At 37.5% G+C, this 21634-nt stretch overlaps 1 protein-coding gene across 1 annotated transcript; it reads left to right on the top strand.

The window, feature by feature from the left end:
• The first annotated feature begins 9602 nt into the window (after positions 1–9602).
• LOC124964553 (40S ribosomal protein S2-like) lies at positions 9603–21220 on the top strand. Its single transcript, XM_047524993.1, has 2 exons — positions 9603–9643; positions 20171–21220. The coding sequence occupies exon 2, from the start codon at positions 20420–20422 to the stop codon at positions 21173–21175; it is 756 nt and encodes a 251-aa protein (XP_047380949.1). The 5' UTR covers positions 9603–9643; positions 20171–20419; the 3' UTR covers positions 21176–21220.
• Positions 21221–21634: the final 414 nt, after the last annotated feature.

Raw genomic sequence — 21634 nt, 5'->3', positions numbered from 1 at the left:
CTTCCTGAGTTTCTCTTTCAACTGTTTATTGGAGTGATCATTCATTGCCTGTGTTTGCTCTCTTATCTCATCCTTTGCTTCATGAATCATTTTAAGTATGTATATTTGAACTCCTTTTATGACATTTCTTCTACCAAGCTGTCATTAGATTCTATTAATATACAGTCTTGGTTTGTTTGGAGCACTTTCTTCCCTTGTTTGTTCATGTTGTTCGTGTATCTTCCCCTCTAGCAGTGCAGATCTGTGGTATTGCAGTTTCCCCCCTATAAGCTTATAGTGACCTTGCAGGTTTCCAAAACTTCTTCTTCAAGGGGGAGATCAATATTCTCAGCACCCAGTATAGACAATATGCAGCCCTAAACCAAATAGACCCTATGAAGGTGTTATCAGTATTTTCATAATAAACAGAGAGGATGAGTTTAATTATTATCTACAGTATAACCAATAGATTTGCAATGCGTTCCACAGTTTCTAATGGTGGACCAAGAGGATGGTGAGGGGTGTAGGATGTAATTGCTAATGGAATAAGAAAAGAGTATACAAAAGTACTAGATGGTTGGAAGAGTGAATATAGAATCAAAAGCTCTTGGTTATTAGCATGAGAAAAGGGAGAAAGAGACTCTGAGGAAACAAGTAAACAAAAGGAAAATAGAGAAAAATAAAGGAATAAATCTTTAAAATGTTCATAAAGGAGACAAAAATCTACACTGTAATAGTCACATACTATTCAAATCTCCCAGTTTTCAGTAGCCTGATGCATGAGTACCTGTCAATGAGCTTCCAGTCTTCAGCAGGTGTCTCAGGATGGGATTGGTTCCTCCTAAAGATGACAGGTTCTGCTTCCAGGATAATCCAAGATGGCTACACTGGCTTCCAAACCTGTTGACAAATGGGTAGCTGCAGCATGGGGCATGGGTGCTGAGTGGTAGAGGGTTGGTCTGGCTTTGGGGGAGTGGTCCTGGAGGCAGGGAACACTCAGTTGGACCGGGGGTTCTGCAGTTCCTGGCTGTTGTCCCAAAATAGCAGCAGTCTAATGTAACCTAACCTGCAGATATGTGACAGTGGACTTCCAGACAACAGCAGATAGTTGGTGATCCATTGACCACCTGCTGTAGGTCTGCAGGTTACAGGTGGAAGATTAGCATATGGATCTCAGGTGGTGGGTGATGGGTAGGTGAAAGGCAGGTGATGGGCAAGCAAGAGGCAGGCAAACAGGCAAATGGCAGCAGTCAGTGAGTGATCTGCACTCAAAAAGTAGTCAATATGCTGGTAGACTGCGAGTGATGGAGGTGGGCAAATGGGATAAATAGCAGGGGATTGATAAGCAGCAAAGACTGCCTCACAGAGAAACATATTTTCCTCTGCTTGAAACCTGAGTTAGAAAGGGACAAGGAATGTAGACTCCCTCTAGTCTGCCATCTTGGATCTCTCATATCTTTTTTATTAATGTGACCTTCCTGTATTAATCAATACCAACTACTTATCCTGCAATAGTAAGTTAAAAGGGAAAGGGGAAAATAGGGAAACCCATAGTTTCTTTTCCTTTCAACACTTTCTTACCTAACAATAAGCTGAAGATACACTGTTGGGAGGATGCACACATATTTTGTGCAACATTTCCACTGAAGCACATACACATGTAGGAGCTATGAGATTTGAATTGTGTCATTTCAGTCATATAAGAGCATGAGTTAAAAGCTCTTATATTTGCAATTAAAATTGGCTTTCTGAAATATAAACAGTAAAATTCATGCTGATAATTTGAAGTTTTAATTTTTGTATAATCTGACATTAAATAGGATATTTAAAAAATACCATGATACTTTGAAAGAGAGAGAGAGAGAGACAGAGATAGTGGAAGAAAGAAGAAAATTGATATTTTAGTATCTTTAATGTCACATTTCCCCTGCTTTTTGAACAAGATACCTAACTGTTCATTTTGAACTCAACCATGCAAATTATGTCACTAGGCCAAATGGAGACATTTTTGACCCAGGCAAATAGGGTAGGGAGCTGCTACTGACATCTAATGACTAAAGGTCAAAAATGCCGCTAAATACCCTACAATGCATATAGCAGTCCCTCCAACAGAAAATTATCTGACCGAAAATGTCTAGGGTGTTCTGACTGAGAAACCCTATAGCATTTGGGTCTACTTATAACTTTTCCAATTAAATATTAAATCCTGTAATTCATGGACATTTCTTTTTAACTCAGGTTGCATACAATAAACTTCCTGGTATAAGTGGTGGGATTTAATAAAATATGATCAATAAATACTTTTAAAATGAATAAAAGAAGACTTTTTCAAAATTGCTTGTTACTATCATATCCTCATTATGCAACTTGCATAATAAACAACTTGTACAACTTAACAACAGCTCAGTTCAAGTCAGAGGCAGAACTGGAAAGAGAAAACCTTGTCTCTGACCTTCGTCACACCATAGATTTATTCTTTTTCCCAGAATTGATTATGTAGCTAGAAAGGCATAGTTTATAATTGAAAAGATTTTGCCATTACAGTTATCAGGCAAGTATTAGGGAAAGGAAACAATTTAATTTCCGAGTTATGGATATTAACATGGAGTATCTTATAATCACTTCTTATAAATGATTATCATGAATCCCATTTTATAAGCAGCCATTGAGGCTCAGTGAAAGTCAGCAACTCACCTAAGGTCAGGTGTCTAAAGAATGTAGACAGAACCAAAAACCCAATTCAGGTTCACATGGCTCTGAATCCTGTGGCACAGAACTGATCCTAACTGCAGCCGTACTTTATATTGAAGGGTGGGTGATAATGTGTACCTTCCAGTTGAAATTGCCTTCCCATTCCACATTTGTGAAGCATCCCATTGATAGGGGAACCATATTGCCAGTCCAAACCAAAACATATTTTCGAGGATAAAGAACTACAAAACAGTGTACTAAGGAAATGACAATAGGTATTAACCATAACTGCTCCTGTGACTTGGGAACCTACTCTGGTCACCATGCCTAGGAACATCATGGATGGAATCCCTTAGCAGCATACAGCAATTGTCCTTGTGGAGGTTTCCCTTGAGTCATGCTGTGGTGACAGTGGCACTTGCCTCATCATGGCAGCCATGTGTCCATTCACTCTGTTTACTTGGCAAAAATAAGTGAAATGGAAGGAGAGAGGAAAGTAAATCAAGCAATGAATTTTGCGATTCATCAGAAAATGAGTGCTGGTTCCACATTTGTTGTTTGGATAACATCAGTCAAAACATTTCAGCAAGAGCATTTTATCAAAAATATGCACGTCATAGCAAATCTCAAATCACTAGTTTATCATTCACAGAAGAGCTTCCAATGACAGATCTGTGTCAGATTCTCCTAATCCCAGAGTGTCTCTCTGGCTGTGTCCATATGTGTGCAGATGTGATCAAAAGGATTCTGATTCCCCATACTTTATTTTAACAACCTCTAGAAGCTATGAAACTCGTATCCTGGGTTCATGCCATATATATGGTATGGCTAATCAAATAGACTAAAATCAAAAGAACCATAGCTCTTCTTTTTTCCACAAAACTCTGTTTCACCTCCTCCTACTTCTCTTATTCAGCTCATACCAGTAAAATACATGCAAATTAGACATGCTTTGCTGGGAAAAAATACAGAGAAAAAACAGCTAATGGTTTTTGTGGACAGAAGTTTCAAATACAAGGAATCCAGTCTCATGCCATTCATTCATTTGAATACCTCCTGCTGCAAACATCCTACTCATCTTCAGCCCCCCAGATTTCTGCTGGGCACCAGCCAGAATCCAAAGGTACAAATTTAAATTTGATTTTGAATATACATATTTGTTGCCATTCATGAGGACCCATGAACATGAATACTAGGAAGTTAGAATATAAGCCCCAGATAATTAATTTGAACTATTTTCATACACGAATCTGGAGATACTCAGATGGCTGGAATTGGGATTTCATGCTTGAGAGACTTCTGGTTCATGGCAGTGTTGCTTTCTGGGCTGAAGAAGGCAGAGGGTCTTTGTCTAAGGTCACACAGAGTCTTGGCAGCAGACCCCCCTTCAGTTCAGGATTGCTTGCTGCTGGAGTCCTGCCAAGCCTCACACCAAGAAAATGATGGCATTTAATTAGGAGGGAACACCTCGCTTTACATGAAAGAGAAGGGCAAAATGGGAAGAATTAATTCATTGCTATGTAATAGGTGTAAAACACTTTAAATATGTGGAGGCTGTCATTTGGTTAAAAAAAAATAAAAAAGGAAAGAAAAGAAAAGAAAAAGTTGTCTTCTTATTAGAAAGCAGTGTTGATATTCTGACAACTTTTGCACTTTGGTAGCAGCCAAAGACAACATGGAAGCTAAAAAGTCATCACAATAAACCTCTGAGCTTTGCCCTGTTAAAAATGTCAGACTAATAAATCACATCTTTAATGACTGAGAAGGGAGGAGATCAATAAGTTTGGGGAAGCCAACTATAGAAGTATCATGTGGTAGTATTTAACGTAGGATCACTAAAGTGGCAAATACTTTACAACAAGCTAAAGTTCAATGTTAAGATCCACTTTAGAACATTAGGGATGTATTAACTTTTAGGACAGAAATCTTGAGGCACTATTTGATCCATCGGATTGTGAACATGCTTAAAAATAAATAGCACTACACTTTTCAAAACAATTTTTTCCTATCTTCAGAACCCTCAAAATGTAGGAAAAAAATACTTTCACCAATTTTATTAACCAGTGTTTTAAAAAGCATTCTTAAATCTGGCAATTATAGTATAAGAAAACAATAACAGAAAGTCAAATTAAGTGAAAGGGTGAAATTTACTGGTGAGGCTTCAGTGTTAGCAAAGATCAAACTGTCAAACTCTAAGAAAAAGAGATCTCATAAAAGAAATAATTCGAGGCTTGAAATTTTTCTTAGTGATAATTTGACTCTTCCTCATACCTCCCTACTTCTGAATTTATATATGTATGAACATATATGTATAATTTTGCATATAAATAAATATAATTTTATATACATATTTTCTTCTACAGACACTCTTTTGGGGGAAGATCTAAATTTCACATTTTATAAATTATTCATTTTACCAAAGGTTTAAAAATTACCTTATTTAATGAGTTTTTCTTCACAAGTACAAAAGATATAAATAAGACATAGTGATGGCCAGTAAAAGAAGGCCTTTGGTGAGACTGTTTAGAAGAGCTTGAAGACCACTTCTGATGCTCATTCTAAAGGAAATATTTTAAGCAAACCATAAAAGTGGGCTTGACCCTTCCATGGGCCCATCATAAATCAATTGTTGAAGCAAGGGTGAAAACTGGGGAGGAGGTCAGAGGTGGGAGAGAGGCCACAGAGAAAGGACAGTGTGAGAAACTAGAGTGAAAACTAGAGGGAAAATAGGGTGAGCTTTTGGTTAAGTAGCATCATTAATTCAGAAATCTTGGCTATGCTGCTTCTAACTACACACTAATGGAGTGAGAGCCATATGTAAAAAATTACTGGAGTAGAACTTAAAACCTAGGGTCATTTTGGTTATTAAGTTTCTGTTTATTAGCAGGTAGACTGAAACATGGTTAAAAGTATGTAAATTTCAATCTCCCCTAAATCCTTCAGAAAGCTCCTCCAAATAAACAAGAAGCTTACACTGATTTCCTTTTTTCTCATTAGAGGAAAGATCTTAAAATATGCAAGTTGTATTCAGACATAACTACCTCATGCGCCGTATCTCAAATCAGGTCCTTTTTGCTGTATTCGGAGAAAGACAACCTTTAACATCTTGCCAAATTGATCTTATACCCTTAGGAAAGCTTTGGGAGAGCCTCTTCATGAAGAGAAAAGAATATAGGATAATTAGTTTGTTGACTAATCTAAAAAAATACAAATGCCTGCTTTTGTAAAAAATTTGTACCATATGTAGAGTTTGAATGATCTATATCATTTGTTTCCTTGGGGTGGAATCAAGTTTGAAGCTCAGACAATTAAAGTGATTCACATTTAAATGAAAGGTGGCTCGATTGATTTGTAACGACACAATTTATTTGGTAATAATGACATTCCTTGAGTTGGGCCAGGAAAACAAAGGTTGATTTATTTCCTAATAACAATGACAAATGGCCTTTTTGCCCCAGCCTCTTCCTTAGTCTCCAGTGGTTAAGGACCAGGTTGCCAGTGGACTATGGTCTGTTCTTCCTATTGCTGCAGGAGAATGCTAGACAAACTCTTTCAGAAACATGCCCACAAGGGTCTTGGTGATAGAAACTGTCCATTATCTAAAAGGTTTAAAGTATCACATGCTGCTTCTTTTCCAATTCTGTGACTTGATATTTACAACAAAGCACTGTACTGAAAAATTACACAGTTCATGCAAAGTACCTCAAGGCTGGCATTTGTAAAGATGTTTATCTGGCTAACTTTTATTTTTAAGACAAATCTTAAATCAAATAGAATAAATATTATGATAGCATCAATATTATAATGACATTGCTCATATTTTAAAGAACACTGTCCTTAAAAAAAAATGGTCCATCATTTTATACAGATGGTTCATTTTAAATAGGGGTTGAAATTGCAAATATAAATAGAACAATGGAGAAGTGTCTACCTCAGTTTAATATGAAATAATAATTCAAAGGTAAACAATAACAAAACAATTTTCAGCAAATAAGTTTTTTCTGTTTTATGGGAAAATTAATTAAAAAATATATCAAGACTCTGAAGAATAAGGTACCATCCTGAATATGAAAATTACATGCAAATTAATCTATTAATTTAATACTAATAAAAATTCAGGCAACATTTTTATAGAATTTGCCATAAAAATCCACAAATTATGGTAAAAAAGAAAGTAAGACAAACCAAGACAATACTTAAAATCAAGAAAGGAGAGGGACATGTCCTCTAAGACAACAAAAAATTATTATTAAAGTGTACTAATGGTTACCCTGTGCATCTGAGCAGAGATTCACAAATAAACATTATTTGTTAGTATAACTTGATAATGTTTTAATGTCATAAAATCATTCCAATATTGCTATTTATTTAGTCACTAAATAATTTATTATCTAACTTATTTAAATAATGTTTAAGAGTTGTTTTATGTTCACAGCAAAATTAAACAGAAAATACTGAGATACCCCTCCACAAGTATCACCTCCCACCAGTGGGCTTAGCCTTCCCCACCAAAGCAACGCAGCTGTTATAATCAATGAACCCACATTAACACCTCATTTCCATCCTCTAATTTTTAATAAATCATTTACTATAACAGAGGAAAGATACCAAATAGTCTGGGTGATGAGGTCAAGTTTTGAATACAGAGGAATATTTCCTGGTCTTTTAATTCAAGGAAGGACTATTTCTGGTGGGCTGACTTAAGAAATGCAGGAGAAATTATGCTCTGGACTGTTTTCTTGTGTAGGACAAGTGTTACATGGAGAGGCTCATATAAGAGTATGTGGTGTTAAGAGTTTAAAGGAACCAGAGTAATCCCTTAGGAAATGTAACCCCTTCATAGAAGATGAGGCTGAGTCCCACTGAACCAGATGATTATGAGTCCCTTAGTATTTGTCAGCGTGTTTCTCACATGATGTATAAAACCAGGAACCACAGGGACTCTTTAAGAAGTCCCCATGGTGAAATCACAGCAGGCATGACTATACCACCAAAAGTTGCCAGGGATGGATGGGACCATGAGACAAAACTCATTAGACTGCTGGGTGTTGTATCTAACCACATTCCCCATTTTCTGTGAGCTTCACCCTGAGAGTCAGGAGCAACTTAGTTTCTGTCATTCTCCCCAAAGTAGTGCTCTCAGAGCTTTCCTTTCCTTCCTTCCTTCCTTCCTTCCTTCCTTTCTTTCTTCTTTCTTTCTTTCTTTCTTTCTTTCTTTCTTTCTTTCTTCTTTCTTTCTTTCTTTCTTTCTTTCTTTCTTTCTTTCTCTCTCTCTCTTTTTTTTTTTTTTGCTGAGTTTCCCCCACATACCATTATGTTTTATAAAATTAATTGGCTCAAATAACAGGTGCTCAGACCAGAAGCCCCATTTGGGTAATTATGCCCTAAGACCTCATATGCATATGATTATAACTTAATACAACTCTCTTTACCTAATGAAATGCAAAAGTAGTAACCAGGCAGTGGCTAAAAATATGCTAGGAATTTTTTTCTTTCAAATACTATCTCATAGTTCTCTACTAGGAAATAGGTATAATCATCCCTATTTTTCAGATAAAGGGGAGGCTCAGAAAGGCAAGCCACTTTCCCAAGGAAAGAGTGAGAGTAGAATCAGAACTTCCAGTTAGGTTTAGCAGACTCTACATCTATACCTGCCAACTTGCTTCATGCCAGCTTTTAAATCAACAAATGTTGACTCTGAGCTCACATGAAAAGTTTCAGTACACTAATGACTTGAAGTTCTCCAAAACTGGACTCCAAAGAAATCTAGAATGTTATTCACTCAAATTTAGACCATGTTGCCCTGTGGCTATGTGCCCTGGATTCAACAAGTTTCCTGGGATGCACTATTTCAAGACTATTTCTTTGGAGGATGTGGGTAGCACTCACGTCATTTTCCTTCCATTTCCCTTCAAGAATTTCCTGTACTTATTTCAAGCATCAGTTACATGTTCCTGGTGATTAAATTGGTGCACATCATGACAAGTGTAAGTAACTGATGCAGTGGAAGTAAGCACCAGTATCTTGGGAAACTGTAGCAGGGAGGAGATGATGTGGAGATATCTTCTACCTCATTACTTTTATGCATTCACTTCCTGGAGTTCTTGCTTCTTTTCTACTATTTGATCTTATGAAGCTTTTTCTTGCCCAACAGGGTCTTTATACTTCAATTGATTTCCTCTGCCTTAAAATCATCTACCATCCTTTGCATGGATGCCTTTTATCCTTTAGATTTTGAGTCAAGTAGTAGTGCTATGCCTTAGGTGTTGAATGTTCCCAAAAACCTGTGTTAAAGGCTTGGTCTCCAGAATGACTATATTGGGAGATGGTAGAATTGGGTAACATGCTCTTAAAGGAAATTGGGGGACCCCACTTTTTTTCCTCTGTCTCTCCTTTTATGATACAAATGGTTTGCTCCACATGTGCTTCCTCAATGATGTGCTGCCCTTGACAAAGACCCAAAGCAATGGTGCCACAAAATTTTGGACTTGAACCTCCAAAACTATAAGCTAAATTAATCTTTTATCTTTATAAGTTAATTGTTTGGGGTATTTTGTTGTACTAGTGTGTTATGGTTTGAATATAAAGTGAGTGTTCCCTGAAAAGCTACTGTGTTGAAAGCATGATCCCAAATGCACCTTTGGATCACAGTGGGGTTTTTAGGCAATGATTAGGGCTCTGACTTTATCTGAGCTAGCAGACCAGACTAATGGGTGACAATTGTAGGCAGGTGTGGTAGGGTTAGAGGAAGTAGTTCACTGAGAGTGTGACTGTGCAGCATTATATCTTTCCCTGGAACTTGTGCACTCCTCTCTCTCTCTCTCTCTCTCTCTCTCTCTCTCCTCTCTCTCCTTCCTTCCAAGCTGCCACAGCAGATCAGCTTTCCTACACCATGCTCTTTCACCATGATGGTGTGCCTCACCTCAGACCCAGAGCAATAGAGTTGACCAACATGGACCAAACCTCTGAAACTGTAAGTTCCAAATAAACTTTTCTTCCTCTGAGTTGTTCTTGATAGATATTTTGGTCACAGTGACAAAAAGATGACTAACACATACTGTAAAACTGACAAATTCAGAAGTGTCTCAGAAAAGCCTGCACTAATCACGCTATGTAACAAGAAGCCACAGTTACTCCCTATCATATCCCCTAGTTTGTTTGCCTACCAGAAGTTATTTTTTTCCTACCTGAAATTATTTGACTTAGTTGTAAAAGCTGGAGATTCTTCTTGTTTATTTTTGAATAAGCACAACCTAGACTAGAGTCTAAAACATGGTGGTAGCTCAGTAAAAAGGGGTTAAATAATTCCTTAAGTGAATGATCCATCTTTAATCAAGATAGAGAAACAATCAGAAAACCTGTTTTTGCTACACTTCCCAGAAAAAGATTTAGCAATAAAAATGGGTGGCCAACCATAATTTATTTGGTTCCAAAGCCCTGGTCAGCAAATTCTGGCTTCAGAGAGGAAAGAAACCTGAGACTTGACTGCCTCTGGACTCACATCTCAGCTCAGAAAAACCCCACTTGCAAGCAGAATAGCCGTTCTTTAGGCCTCCACCCTCTCTGCTCCTTTGGCTTGTGTTCTGGACCTTATAAGGAATGCTATTTACAGAGTTTTGTCAGGTCAACACAAAGTAAATGTTTTCGGTACCCTAATGCTGGTGAGAGCTGGGAGAGATCAAGGAACTGTGCTTGTGAGTAAGCTCAGCCTCCGTGCAGCAGCAGGCTGAGTTCCATGTTCTCTGCTGAGCCTGGCCAATTTGTGCCACATGGCTAGGGCTCAGTTCCCCTGGCTGCTTTGTGGCATGCAGGAAGAGTTCATGCAGCTCTAAAGAAGAAATCAACACTAATGACAGATCAAGTGTCAGGTGCATTCTCCAAGTTTTATAAATACCCCTGTACATCTAGAGATGCCAGTAGGCTAAACAAGTGTGGGGGCAGAAGAATGATAGGAACAAAGGTAGTGGATGATCGTAAAGAAATCAAAACTTTAGTAGACCTGAGTTCAAGTGTGTAAAAAATTATACTTCTTTATACATAAAAATTACCAAAATGTATGACTGTTGTTTTTCACTCCTGCAACAGAAAAATATTTTGGCAATTGTCTGAGTACTAGAAGAGCAATACTTCCAGAAGCTCAAAGAATCTAACCTTTACTCTTGTGCAGGGTGGGTGGCAGCGATACCCTCCAAGATTTTTTCCTTTTTGGCCAACGGGAGAGAATATTAGGGCTTGCCCAAACAGGCCCCAACAAGGCACTTTTATTTAGCTTCTAGCATGATTAATCTAATTTGTTTTAGGTTCTGGGAAACTGGCTATACTACAAGGCAGCTTTCTGGAAAGTTATGAAAACTTACATCCAAAAATTCTTGAGCAAATTAGACATTAAGGGGCCAATTGTGTATGTTTCAAATCAACAAGCTGCTACATAGATAAAAGAGATCTATTTAAAAAAGATTTAGAAGTTACTGTTTGGGGAACCTGTTTTCTTTCGAGCTTGCTTTCTTAGAATCACTTTTAAAGAATCATTGGAATCTTCATTGAGAAAGATGCTAGAACTGTCATCAAAAGGTGATCTCAAATATCACCCAATGTGCAACAGTTTTAACCCTTTAAAAGGATTCACTAAGAGGAATATGTTTCTGACTGCTTTCTGTGCCCAGGGTACAGGCAGCAGGATAGTCCTGCAGTTGGGGAATAACTCTGGAGTGTAAGGATCCTGTCCCACTTGTAGAGGAAAAGGGCTACATAGAGCCAGAGCTCAGAATAGAGACTCCCAGACAAGGTAAATGCTTTCCCTAGAGAAGTATGGCTCATGATCTAATGAGAAACCATTGGAGAATATTTCTGATTTCTGGTCCACAGCCATCTCAATTCTGTTGTGCTGGCAGAATCCATTTAGATAGTCCCCAGGGTGCAATTCTAGAAGTCACCTCTGGAGGCCAGTTTCCAAATTGAAACTGGCCCAAACAGGGTAGTTTTAGGACATAGGTTTTTCAGTCCAGGACCTCATGTTCCATCCCTGTTCTTCCTATTCCCAGTCCCCTCAACGGCAATCCAAAAAACTGGTTTTTGAAAGATTTATTTCTGTCTTCTAAAAGTAAATTGTAAACCCAAATCAAAACTCAAAAAAAAAAAAAAATTCACAGACTAACACCTTCTTCATTTACACTAGACCTCTTAACTGTAATGTGGAAATAATCTAGGCTTTTCAGATGCTTAAAATATAATGCATCCTGGGGAGGAGATGGTCCAGGATAAGACATTTGTCAGGTGCTTAGTAGACTTAATTTATAGCTTTTCTTCCAAGATGAATTTACTTTTAAACAGAATAAAACTTTATGTCATAGTCTTGCTAGGAATATGGAAGATGTGACCGCTCTTTTCTCAAAACAGCTTTCTTTTATCTCGTAAAGAACACAATTTAACTTTTTCTTTCCTTTCTATAAAGTAACCCAAAATAGAAATCTCTTGACAATAGAACTCTGTTTTGAAGTAAGAAAAGTCTTATCTCTATCCATGCCAAAAGTGAAAACTATTTTAAAAAATGCCTGGAGTATTGAATGTGGAATGTAGTTCTTCTTAATGTTATACATTATCTTTTTTCAGATGCACATTCCAAAAGACAGCATTGTTATAAACAAAGCATTATAGTGTCTTTTATCCAGAGGATCTGGGATTTAATACAGACATTTATCCTTGAGATCTATTAGTTTATTCATGTAAATTAACATTTTCCATGGATTCCAGTTTATGGTCAATCTTTTGGAAAACTATCAAAATATCTGGAAAAATTATTTGAGCAGTAATTCCAATATTGTTGATCAATTTGTATTATCATGTTGTTATGGTTTAGATATGAGGTATCCCCCAAAAGCTCATGTGTGAGACATTGTAAGAATGTTCAGAGATGAAAGTATTAGATTTTGAAAGGTGTAACCTAATCAGTAGATTAATGTAGTGACATGGATTAACTGAGTGGTAACTGTAGACAGGTGTGAAGTGACTGCAGGAGGTAGGGTGCATGACTTTGGGATTTATATTTTGTCTCTGGTGACCGGAGCTCGCTCTCTGCTTCCTGGTGCCATGTCCCAAGCTGCTTCCTTCTGCCATGTTTTTGTGCTTCTTCTTGAGCTATGGAGTTGGCTGGTCATGGACTGTACCTCTGAAATCATAAGTCAAAATAAACTTTTCCTCCTTTAAGTTATTTTTGTCAGGTATTTTGACCACAGCAATGGAAAAAAAAAAAAACTACTAAAACACACTTTAAAGATATGGAAGGCTTAAAACAAAGAAAAGCATATTTGCCATAAGAAGTTTGTTGTTAAAACAGTCATATGATTCAAATTCAAAGAACGCTTCTCCACTGGGTCTATCAGTTTTGTGAAGATCTTCATCAAAACCACCCAGTTCTCTGTGGCCCTCAGTTGGTAAGTGGTCATTTCAGCCACAGACAAGCTGGGAGAATTTGTTTTCAAAAAGAAGTCAATCTCTACCACCTTCAAGATTAAGTCAGAAGAATAGGTGTAGTTTATCTACAAAAACTTTGTTCTAGAATTTAGCAATGCACCCTGTCACTGTATCTGTCAATTTGTGAACACTGGTTCATTCAGCTAAGAAATCAGATGAGTTTTCATCTTTCCTGAAAGGAGCTTGACTGTAACTAGCTATACATTATGTTTACATGCATATAAACTTTTGTTCAGATAATTATAATAGACTAGTTCTTGATACCTACTTGTTAGCTTTACTCTTATGCATGCTATTCCTTTCTGAGGAGGAAAAAAAATCACCTATCTATGATAGTACTTAAGATACCATCATTTAGAATTTGAGGGAAAACTCTGATATGTGAACTTACTTGAAGGAGTTGTTTGAAATGAGGAAGCCATAGTAATCCCATTCGAGTCTATTTGCAAGAGAATATTAACAGATGTGCATGTCAAAATTTTAATTTGCTTTCCTTCACTAGAACATAAGCTTCATGAAGGCAAGACTATTCATCACTTTGTTTCATTTTGTTTTGCTTTTGTTTTCCAACTGTTTTCTCAGAATCTGGATCAGCGTTTGACATGTGATGATATTCAATAAATACCTAGTAGATGAATGAACAAATGAATGAATCAATCAATGAATGCTTAAGTACAACATTTTTGCTCTAGAGTTGATTAGGGGATTCCATTCTCACTGTTGAAACACACTCTGGGGAATGCACCCAGAGTGAGTTTTTCTTCTTGAAAAACTTGGTGGATATATTACAATTCTAGGTGCAGATTCATGTGTCTACCTTTTTAAAATTCTAAGCTGTGTTTCTAGAAACTTTAGAAACTTGGCTTGATACTTACTTTTCTCTAGTCATAAACAGTTGGAGTAGACCAATTGTATGGCACTTGCTTTAAGGAAAGAGAAAATGTGTCATGGTCCTTGAATTTCCAGAATAACCTACATTAGCAGAGTAGTAAGGGAACCAATACATCCTGATTCATTGATTATAGAAAATGTTCCTGAAAAATAGTCTGTGGCCAGAGAATCCACAAATTTTTTAAAAATTCTGATATATCATCAGGATGGAAAAAGGGAGTGGTGATATGCCACATGGTTGATTTTACTGGGTTTGTCTTGATTTGACTGGGACACAAGGACTCATATTCTATGTCTTCGAGTGTCGAAACAAGTTCCATATGAATGACCTTTCCTAGCCAATTCTGGTCTCCACTGGTATAGAGGCAGAAGAAAACATTGACATATGCCCTTCATTCCAACCAAGAAGGCAGCCAGCCTGGGGCAGAACAGGGTCCCCAGGATACATCACCTGGTGGTACCTTGGCCAGCAGCATTCCATGAATAAACAAAACTCATTTCGTCATTCCTTGTTATAAACCTGAGTACTCTCAGGTAAGGGGCCAAAATTGATTTACTGCAGTTTTCCCTCTTAATTACTAAAGGAGATAGGACCTGTTTTAGGCAGTATTTTAGCTGTTGTGACCAAAAGACTCAACAAGAACAATTTTAAGGAGGAAAATTTTATTTGGGGGCTCACAGTTTCTGAACTCTCAGTCCACAGAAAGCCAGTTCCATTCCTCAAGGTTCCAGGTTATCAGAAGGATGTGGTGGAAGAAATCGGCTAGGGATATGATGATCAGGAAGCAGAGAGAACTCTGCTAAACAAGAACAAAATATATACCCAACAGCACAACCCCAGGGACCCACCTCCTCCAGGTTACAGTTACCACCAAGTTAATACCTCTCAGGGGATTAATGCACTGATTAGGGTTAAACCTCTTATAACCCAATCATTTAATCTCTAAACTTTCTTATGTTGTCTCACAAATGAGCTTTTGTGGGACATCTAAACCATAACAGGACCAGACCAAAGACTAGTTGACTTTGGATTTCACTGCCTTAGTTTAGAATCTGATATCTCAACAGTTGCTGATCAATGTTGGTTGAGTATATAGGATCAACTGCTTCTGGTTTGCCTGAATTTCTTAATTTTGGAAGCACAATTCCCAAGTTTCAGGAAAACCCAGATTAAACTGGAACCTAGTCAGTCCCTCTATTGACAGTGCCACAGTGATGCTCACAGAGTTCTAAATTAAGGTCAGATTACCTCTTGTGACTCTGAGCAGCCTATCAAAATGTCTGGACTAAATCTTATTAATCTGGGAGCATAAGATTTTCAAAAAGAAAACAAACAAAAGGTTTTCTATTTAAAAACCATATAATTTTGAACTGCTTGAAGACAGCTTTTTTCTTTCTTTTTTTTTTTTCAAATACCTGTCTGAATAATTAGTCAACATAAAAGACTAAAATGTTATGAATAGAAAAGACAAGATCAAATAAGAAGCATGACAAATGATTTTGATTACAGAGGCTCACTTATTACTTTCTTTTCCCCAAATTACTTGCCAAATGACTTAGTGCAAACATCCTGGTCAGAACAAAGGGTCAGGGTTGCAGACTGAATATTTGGCCATGAAAAGATAATTTAAAAAGAAAGAAATACCAGGAGAAAAATAAAATGATCAAACATTCTTTCACTCTTCCTATCAAAAACAAGAATAAAAGAGATTTGTCAAGAGAGATAACCCATCATTGTTCAATTTATGTTCTTAAAAAATATTTGCATTTTCAGAAATTTCCCCAAATGAAATACTATCAAGAAGAATGCACATTTTGCAGTCTTAAACATATTTAATATACTGTTTTTACAACAGCTGTTGCTTTCACAGAACTTTAACCCTGCTGTGTAAATGCATCACCAGGAAAATACCCAGGTTGTCATGGAGACAACCTCAGCACAAGGCCCTTTGCTCTGTTGAACGGGTGTCAGCTTTCAGCCTCCTTGCGTTCCAGGCTGGCATCCACCCCAGGCTACAACTCAGACTTCATTAGAGGCCCTGATGAAGGACAGCGAAGGAATCCGGGGCAATTACTAGAACTGTAAGACCTCTTTCCATCAACACACCTGATGGGAGAACTGAAAATTAATTCCAGAGGGAATGATGGTATTAATTAAGCTTTTCTGGCATCCTCTTTAAAGAACACTGATAGACCCAACCAGCTGTCTTTTCCTAGCTACTTTTAGACACATCCATTGTCTTAGCAGGGAAAGATAACATTACAGCCAACATGTGGAAAGCTATTTAAAGTATCACATGGCCAGTGCTACAAGTGTAAGGCCAAATCCTCAATGTTGTTCAGATTTGGTGAAATTTCTATTGCTCCTTGAAAAAAAAAATATATAGAACCACAGTTGCATTGAATCCTGCAGGCTGGTAAATATTTTCTAAATGATTTGAATATTTGACTTTAAACACAAATGAGTTCAAAGAGGTGACATAGAAAATAATGAATTAAAAAAGTGAAATTGATGGCCATGTGTTTCTTCTCGTAAGGCACCACAAAAGAGGGGAAAAGGACAGCGGCAAGAATGAAGGAAAGAAGGACTGTGTAGAGGGAAAAGAGGGCTGGGAGGGGTGGGGGGAGGGGAAAAATAAAATAAACATCATTACCCTATGTAAATGTAAAAAAATAAATAAATAAATAAATAAATAAATAAAAAGAATTTTTAGCCTGGTTAGTCATGTTAGAGAGCAAATCACTGCAAAATATTTCTAAAACACTAGATTTTATAGTCTCACTGACACTTGTATTATATGTATGTTATCTCTGATAAATTATTAAATTTTGTCATTCCCAATGAGTTTATTTTATAAAAATTTTACACAGGTGTGATTTATCTAAACAAAATACTTCGGTGGTCATAAAGGAAACTTACCAAGATTATTCTCAGTAAACAACCCAAAATCAGAGACACAAAATGCGTTCAATTCTTTAATCATCACAAGTCTTTATGTGGTGGCAATGCTAGCAGAGAAAGGATAGAGAATAGGCATTCATGAAGTGAAGTTCACATTGAATCATACTTAGAAATATGACTGAATCAGGACTGTATTTAGGCCACAGACACACATGCATAAATAAACTTGAAATGCTTGACAACTGCTCTGCCTAATAAATGGATTAAAGGGGGAGAAAGTGTCAACTTGATTTGTTTGCTTATAGCTCTCTTCCTGAAACCTTTATTTATTTATTCATCCAACAATGATTTACTGAGCACACATTATGTGCCAGTCCCATGCATGGTGTTTAATAGTGAGTTAGTAGGCATGATATTACCCCAGAGCTTATATTTTTCTGAGCTGTTCATTTGGCACATACATATTTCCTCATTTTGTAATATTTTCCCCTCAGTATTTCTGTATCCAATTCCATCAGGGCAGGAGATCTACAACCAGAGTAAGTTGTGTGTGTGTGTGTGTGTGTGTGTGTGTGTGTGTGTGTGTTTTAAATGTATCTCTTTTTAATGAAATTGTCATCAGAAAGAATTTTGAAGACATTCCAAAGTTATGACTCATCACAGTTTTGAACCACTTCTTGATAAGTAGATTTTTGTTCCCCTTATGATCACTTTTTTGGTCCAGAAGTCAGTATTTGGGGATCTTAATAAAATCAATGTAAAAGAAAAAAGATGTGTCCAAACTAAGGCTATTTTAAGTCTTGTAAACAAAGATATTATCCCAAACAAGGATTTTCAAAAACAGTGGCAGTATAATGTAGTTTTGAAAATTTAAGCATTGGTGTTGCTTGCCTTCTGTTCAAACAGCGATTTGTAGCTGTATATGCATGACATCTGGAGAGAGAAGTGATGGAGTAAAGCAGAGGAAAATGTCGCTTTCCTGGCATTAGTTTTCAAAACCCTAATTGCTCAGCTAGATGTATAGAGTTCTGGCAGAAATAACTTATTTAGGGAACACACGACTTTGAGCAGAGCCTCTGGAACCTTACCCAGAACATTTAAGATCTCCCCAAGCTTAATGTGGGGGAGTGCTTGGAACAGGATGAAGAGAAAGTGGGGACAGCAGAGAGGTAGGTGGGATTGGGAGACAAAAGGCTAAACTTAATTGGGACTAAGCAGAGAGGAGCAAGGACCTTCTCAACAGAAGGTCACTGTGAGAGGCACGTTTAGTGCCCAGATCCTGAAGGAGAATAAGAGAACAAGTAACCAGAATATTACCCACTGACCACTTAGCAAAAGTAGCTCTCAGTTGAGCCCCCATATTTTCTTTTTCCCTAAGACAAAAGTTGAGAATAGGCTTAGCTGTGTTGTAGTAATAAACGAGGTTTTTTCATACTCATAGTGCAGTAGTACTCCTTTATCTGGGTTTCATTCTCTATGGTTTCAGTTACTTGCAGTCCATCATGATCTGAAAATATTAAATGGAAGATTTCAGAAATAAACAAATCACAAGTTTTAAATTGTATGCCATTCTGAGTACTATGATGAAATCCTGCCCAGGATGTGAATCATCCCTTTCTCCAATGTATCCACACTGTATATACTACCTCCCAATAGTCATTTAGTATCCATCTTGGTTATCAGATTGATTGTTTTGGTACCACGGTGCTTGTGCTAAAGTACCCTTATTATACTTAATGATGGCCCCAATGTGCAAGAGTAGTGATGCTAACAATTTGGATATATACCATACACCAAAAAAAAAAAAAGTATAAAGTATTTTCCTTAAAGGAATGTTTGTCATAGGTATTATGAATGGTAATAAGCATAGCATACATAGAATTTGGTGCTATATGAGGTTTCAGGCATCTAGTGGAGATCTTCAAACATATTCCCTAAGTATCAAGAAGATCTACTATAATTGTCTGTTATACATTGACTGGGAACACTACCCCATAGTCATTGCTGTCTTCTCTCATGAAAACCCAAGGTGATATGCCAGTTACTGTCTCGGGTCAGTTTGTATGAATTGGTTTGAGGGGATGGGATAGTGGTGGTACACTTGTGTAGGGAAGAACATAACTAGCCTGAGATATAACTGGACCAAATCAGGGCTTCACTCTGCTCCCTGTATCAACATATATTAGGAACAAGATTTGCTGCATAGAGCAAAAATCATTTTGTTTGTTTTCATTTTTAATTAATTATAATAAACCAATTAAATTAGTTATAATAAACCAGAAAAATACAATTAGTATTCTCATTTGAGAAGTGACAGAAATCAAAATTGTTGAAATGCTCAAATGATCAAATGCCTGGAACTAGTTATTAACATTGGCAAAGCCTAGTTATTTATAATATGAATGCATTTAGTAGGAAGAGAAATTTTAAAAACAAGTAAGTAAGTTTATTATTCTAAGTCATAAAAATGTTCTGTCATAAAGATAGTCACTGGTATAAGCTTTTTTATATTTGGTTTTCAAATCATCTCAGCAAGATTGAGATAATACCAACTTTGTCAGTGTGGATTTTGAGATTAATAAATATAGTTGAGCATTTTTGGTCATCTACTATGTTGATTATTGCATTTGTGTTTTTAAGAGAGAATAATAACAGAGGGTAATTATCCCCATGTGGGTTAAAGGTTGGATACAGGAAGTCACCTTCAGTAGCTCACCTAATCTTACTTTTGTTAACCAGTCCTGTTGATTATTTCTAAGAATTATTAATGTGGCACTCCTTTTATGTTTTTCCTATATATTTGTAGGAAATCTTATTATATGAAAGATATTGATCTCACTGTTCCTGAGAAATGTTCAAGAATCGGAAGTTGGATAAATTCCACAGCAAAGAGCGATTGTTAACGCAAGTAAAATATCATGTTTATATTTTAAGATGGTTATTCTGGGAAAGCTGAGACCAATAGCTGTATCAGAATGTTCTTTGCTTTGAATCATCTCTATCTAGCCACTTGAAATCTATGCTATACTCTCCTGAACCTCATTCTATAAACCACTCACCCTTTTGATCAAGCTGTCTCACTTCTTGGAAACTTTTTCCAATTACTCTCTGCCCACTGAGGGTCCCCCATGCTCTGTTTCTGTAGCACTTCTAATCAGTGGCCCTCAGTTGTGGTATTTGGTCACAGGTGCCCTTACATAATTATTATCAATGTATTTATGTCTCCATACATTCCAGGAGTGTGGACACAGTCTTCCTACATGTCCTCCACAAACCCCAATAATTCATGTGACTAAAGACTAGGTGTACCTAATGAGATTGTAAACGTCTTGAGGATCAACTCAGAGGTTGTGTTTTTATCTTCCATAATTGCTGCATCTGGAACATGCCCAGAGATAGTAATCAATACCTGTCAACTGATTAAGAAGAGGTTACCATCAAGAAAACTGGGAAGAGCTTCTTGTCTGGGAAAACTCCAAATGGCAGATGACACCCATGCAGCAGGAGGGCCCCTCTGGAAGGAATGGGTGGTTGGGCAGTCCACTGAGGCTTAGGCAGCGGTCTCCGAGGCTGCAGCCAGCCCGGCGCGGCACACGCGGAGACAAGGCGGAAGACAAGGAGTGGATCCTGGTCACCAAGCTGGACCGCCTGATCAAGGACATGAAGATCAAATCCTTGGAGGAGCTCTACCTCTTCTCTTTGCCTATCAAGGAGTCTGAGATCATCTACTTCTTCCTGGGGGCGTCAGTCAAGGATGCGGTTTTGAAGATCATGCCTGTGCAGAAGCAGACTGGTGCTGGCCAGCAGACCGGGTTTAAGGCATTTGTAGCTGTCGGGGACTACAATGGTCACGTTGGACTGGGAGTAAAGTGCTCCAAGGAGGTAGCCACTGCTATCCGAGAGGCCATCATCCTGGCCAAGCTCTCCATTGTTCCTGTGCGGAGAGGCTACTGGGGGAACAAGATTGGCTCGCCTCACACTGTCCCTTGCAAGGTGACTGGACGTTGTGGTTCTGTGCTGGTGCAGTTCATCCCTGCCCCCAGAGGTACTGGCATTGTCTCAGCCCCTGTGCCCAAGAAGCTGCTGCTGATGGCTGGTATTGATGACTACTATACTTCTGCTAGGGGCTGCGCTGCCATCTTGGGCAATTTCCCTAAGACCACCTTTGATGCCATCAGGACATACAGCTATGTGGCTCCCGATCTCTGGAAAGAAACTGTGTTCACCACGTCTCCAGATTAGGAATTCACTGACCATCTTGTGAAAACCCACACCAGAGTCTCTGTACAGAGGACCCAGGCTCCAGTTGTGGCTACGACATAGGGTTTTTATTAAAAAAAAATAATAATAAAGTGAATGAAATCTGAAAAAGACAAAAGAAAAGAAAAGAAAACTGGGAAGAGACCAGTCAAAACAAAATGTCTTTACCTTGTCACCAAAGGAAAAACAGGTTCATTCAACATTCTGCTCAGGTTATGCTCATGTAGACCAGTATCAAGAGGACTTAGGTTCTCTTTGGAGAAGTGATATATGAAATAGTAGAGCGTTGAAACAATCTCTTCTGAGTTTCTATTACTTGAAATGAAGAGTTTGAAGTAAAGTAATACTATGATGAGTTTTAGGTAATTACCTATGTAAAGAAAAGTTTCACACAATTTGAAAAATCAAGATTGATTATATTGTTTCTAATAGTCTGTTAAT

Source organism: Sciurus carolinensis, chromosome 14 (assembly GCF_902686445.1).
Source record: "Sciurus carolinensis chromosome 14, mSciCar1.2, whole genome shotgun sequence".
NCBI classification, from domain to species: Eukaryota; Metazoa; Chordata; class Mammalia; order Rodentia; family Sciuridae; genus Sciurus; species Sciurus carolinensis.
The sequence above is the reverse complement of the archived record's forward strand: the minus strand, read 5'-3'. Positions and strand labels throughout refer to the sequence as shown.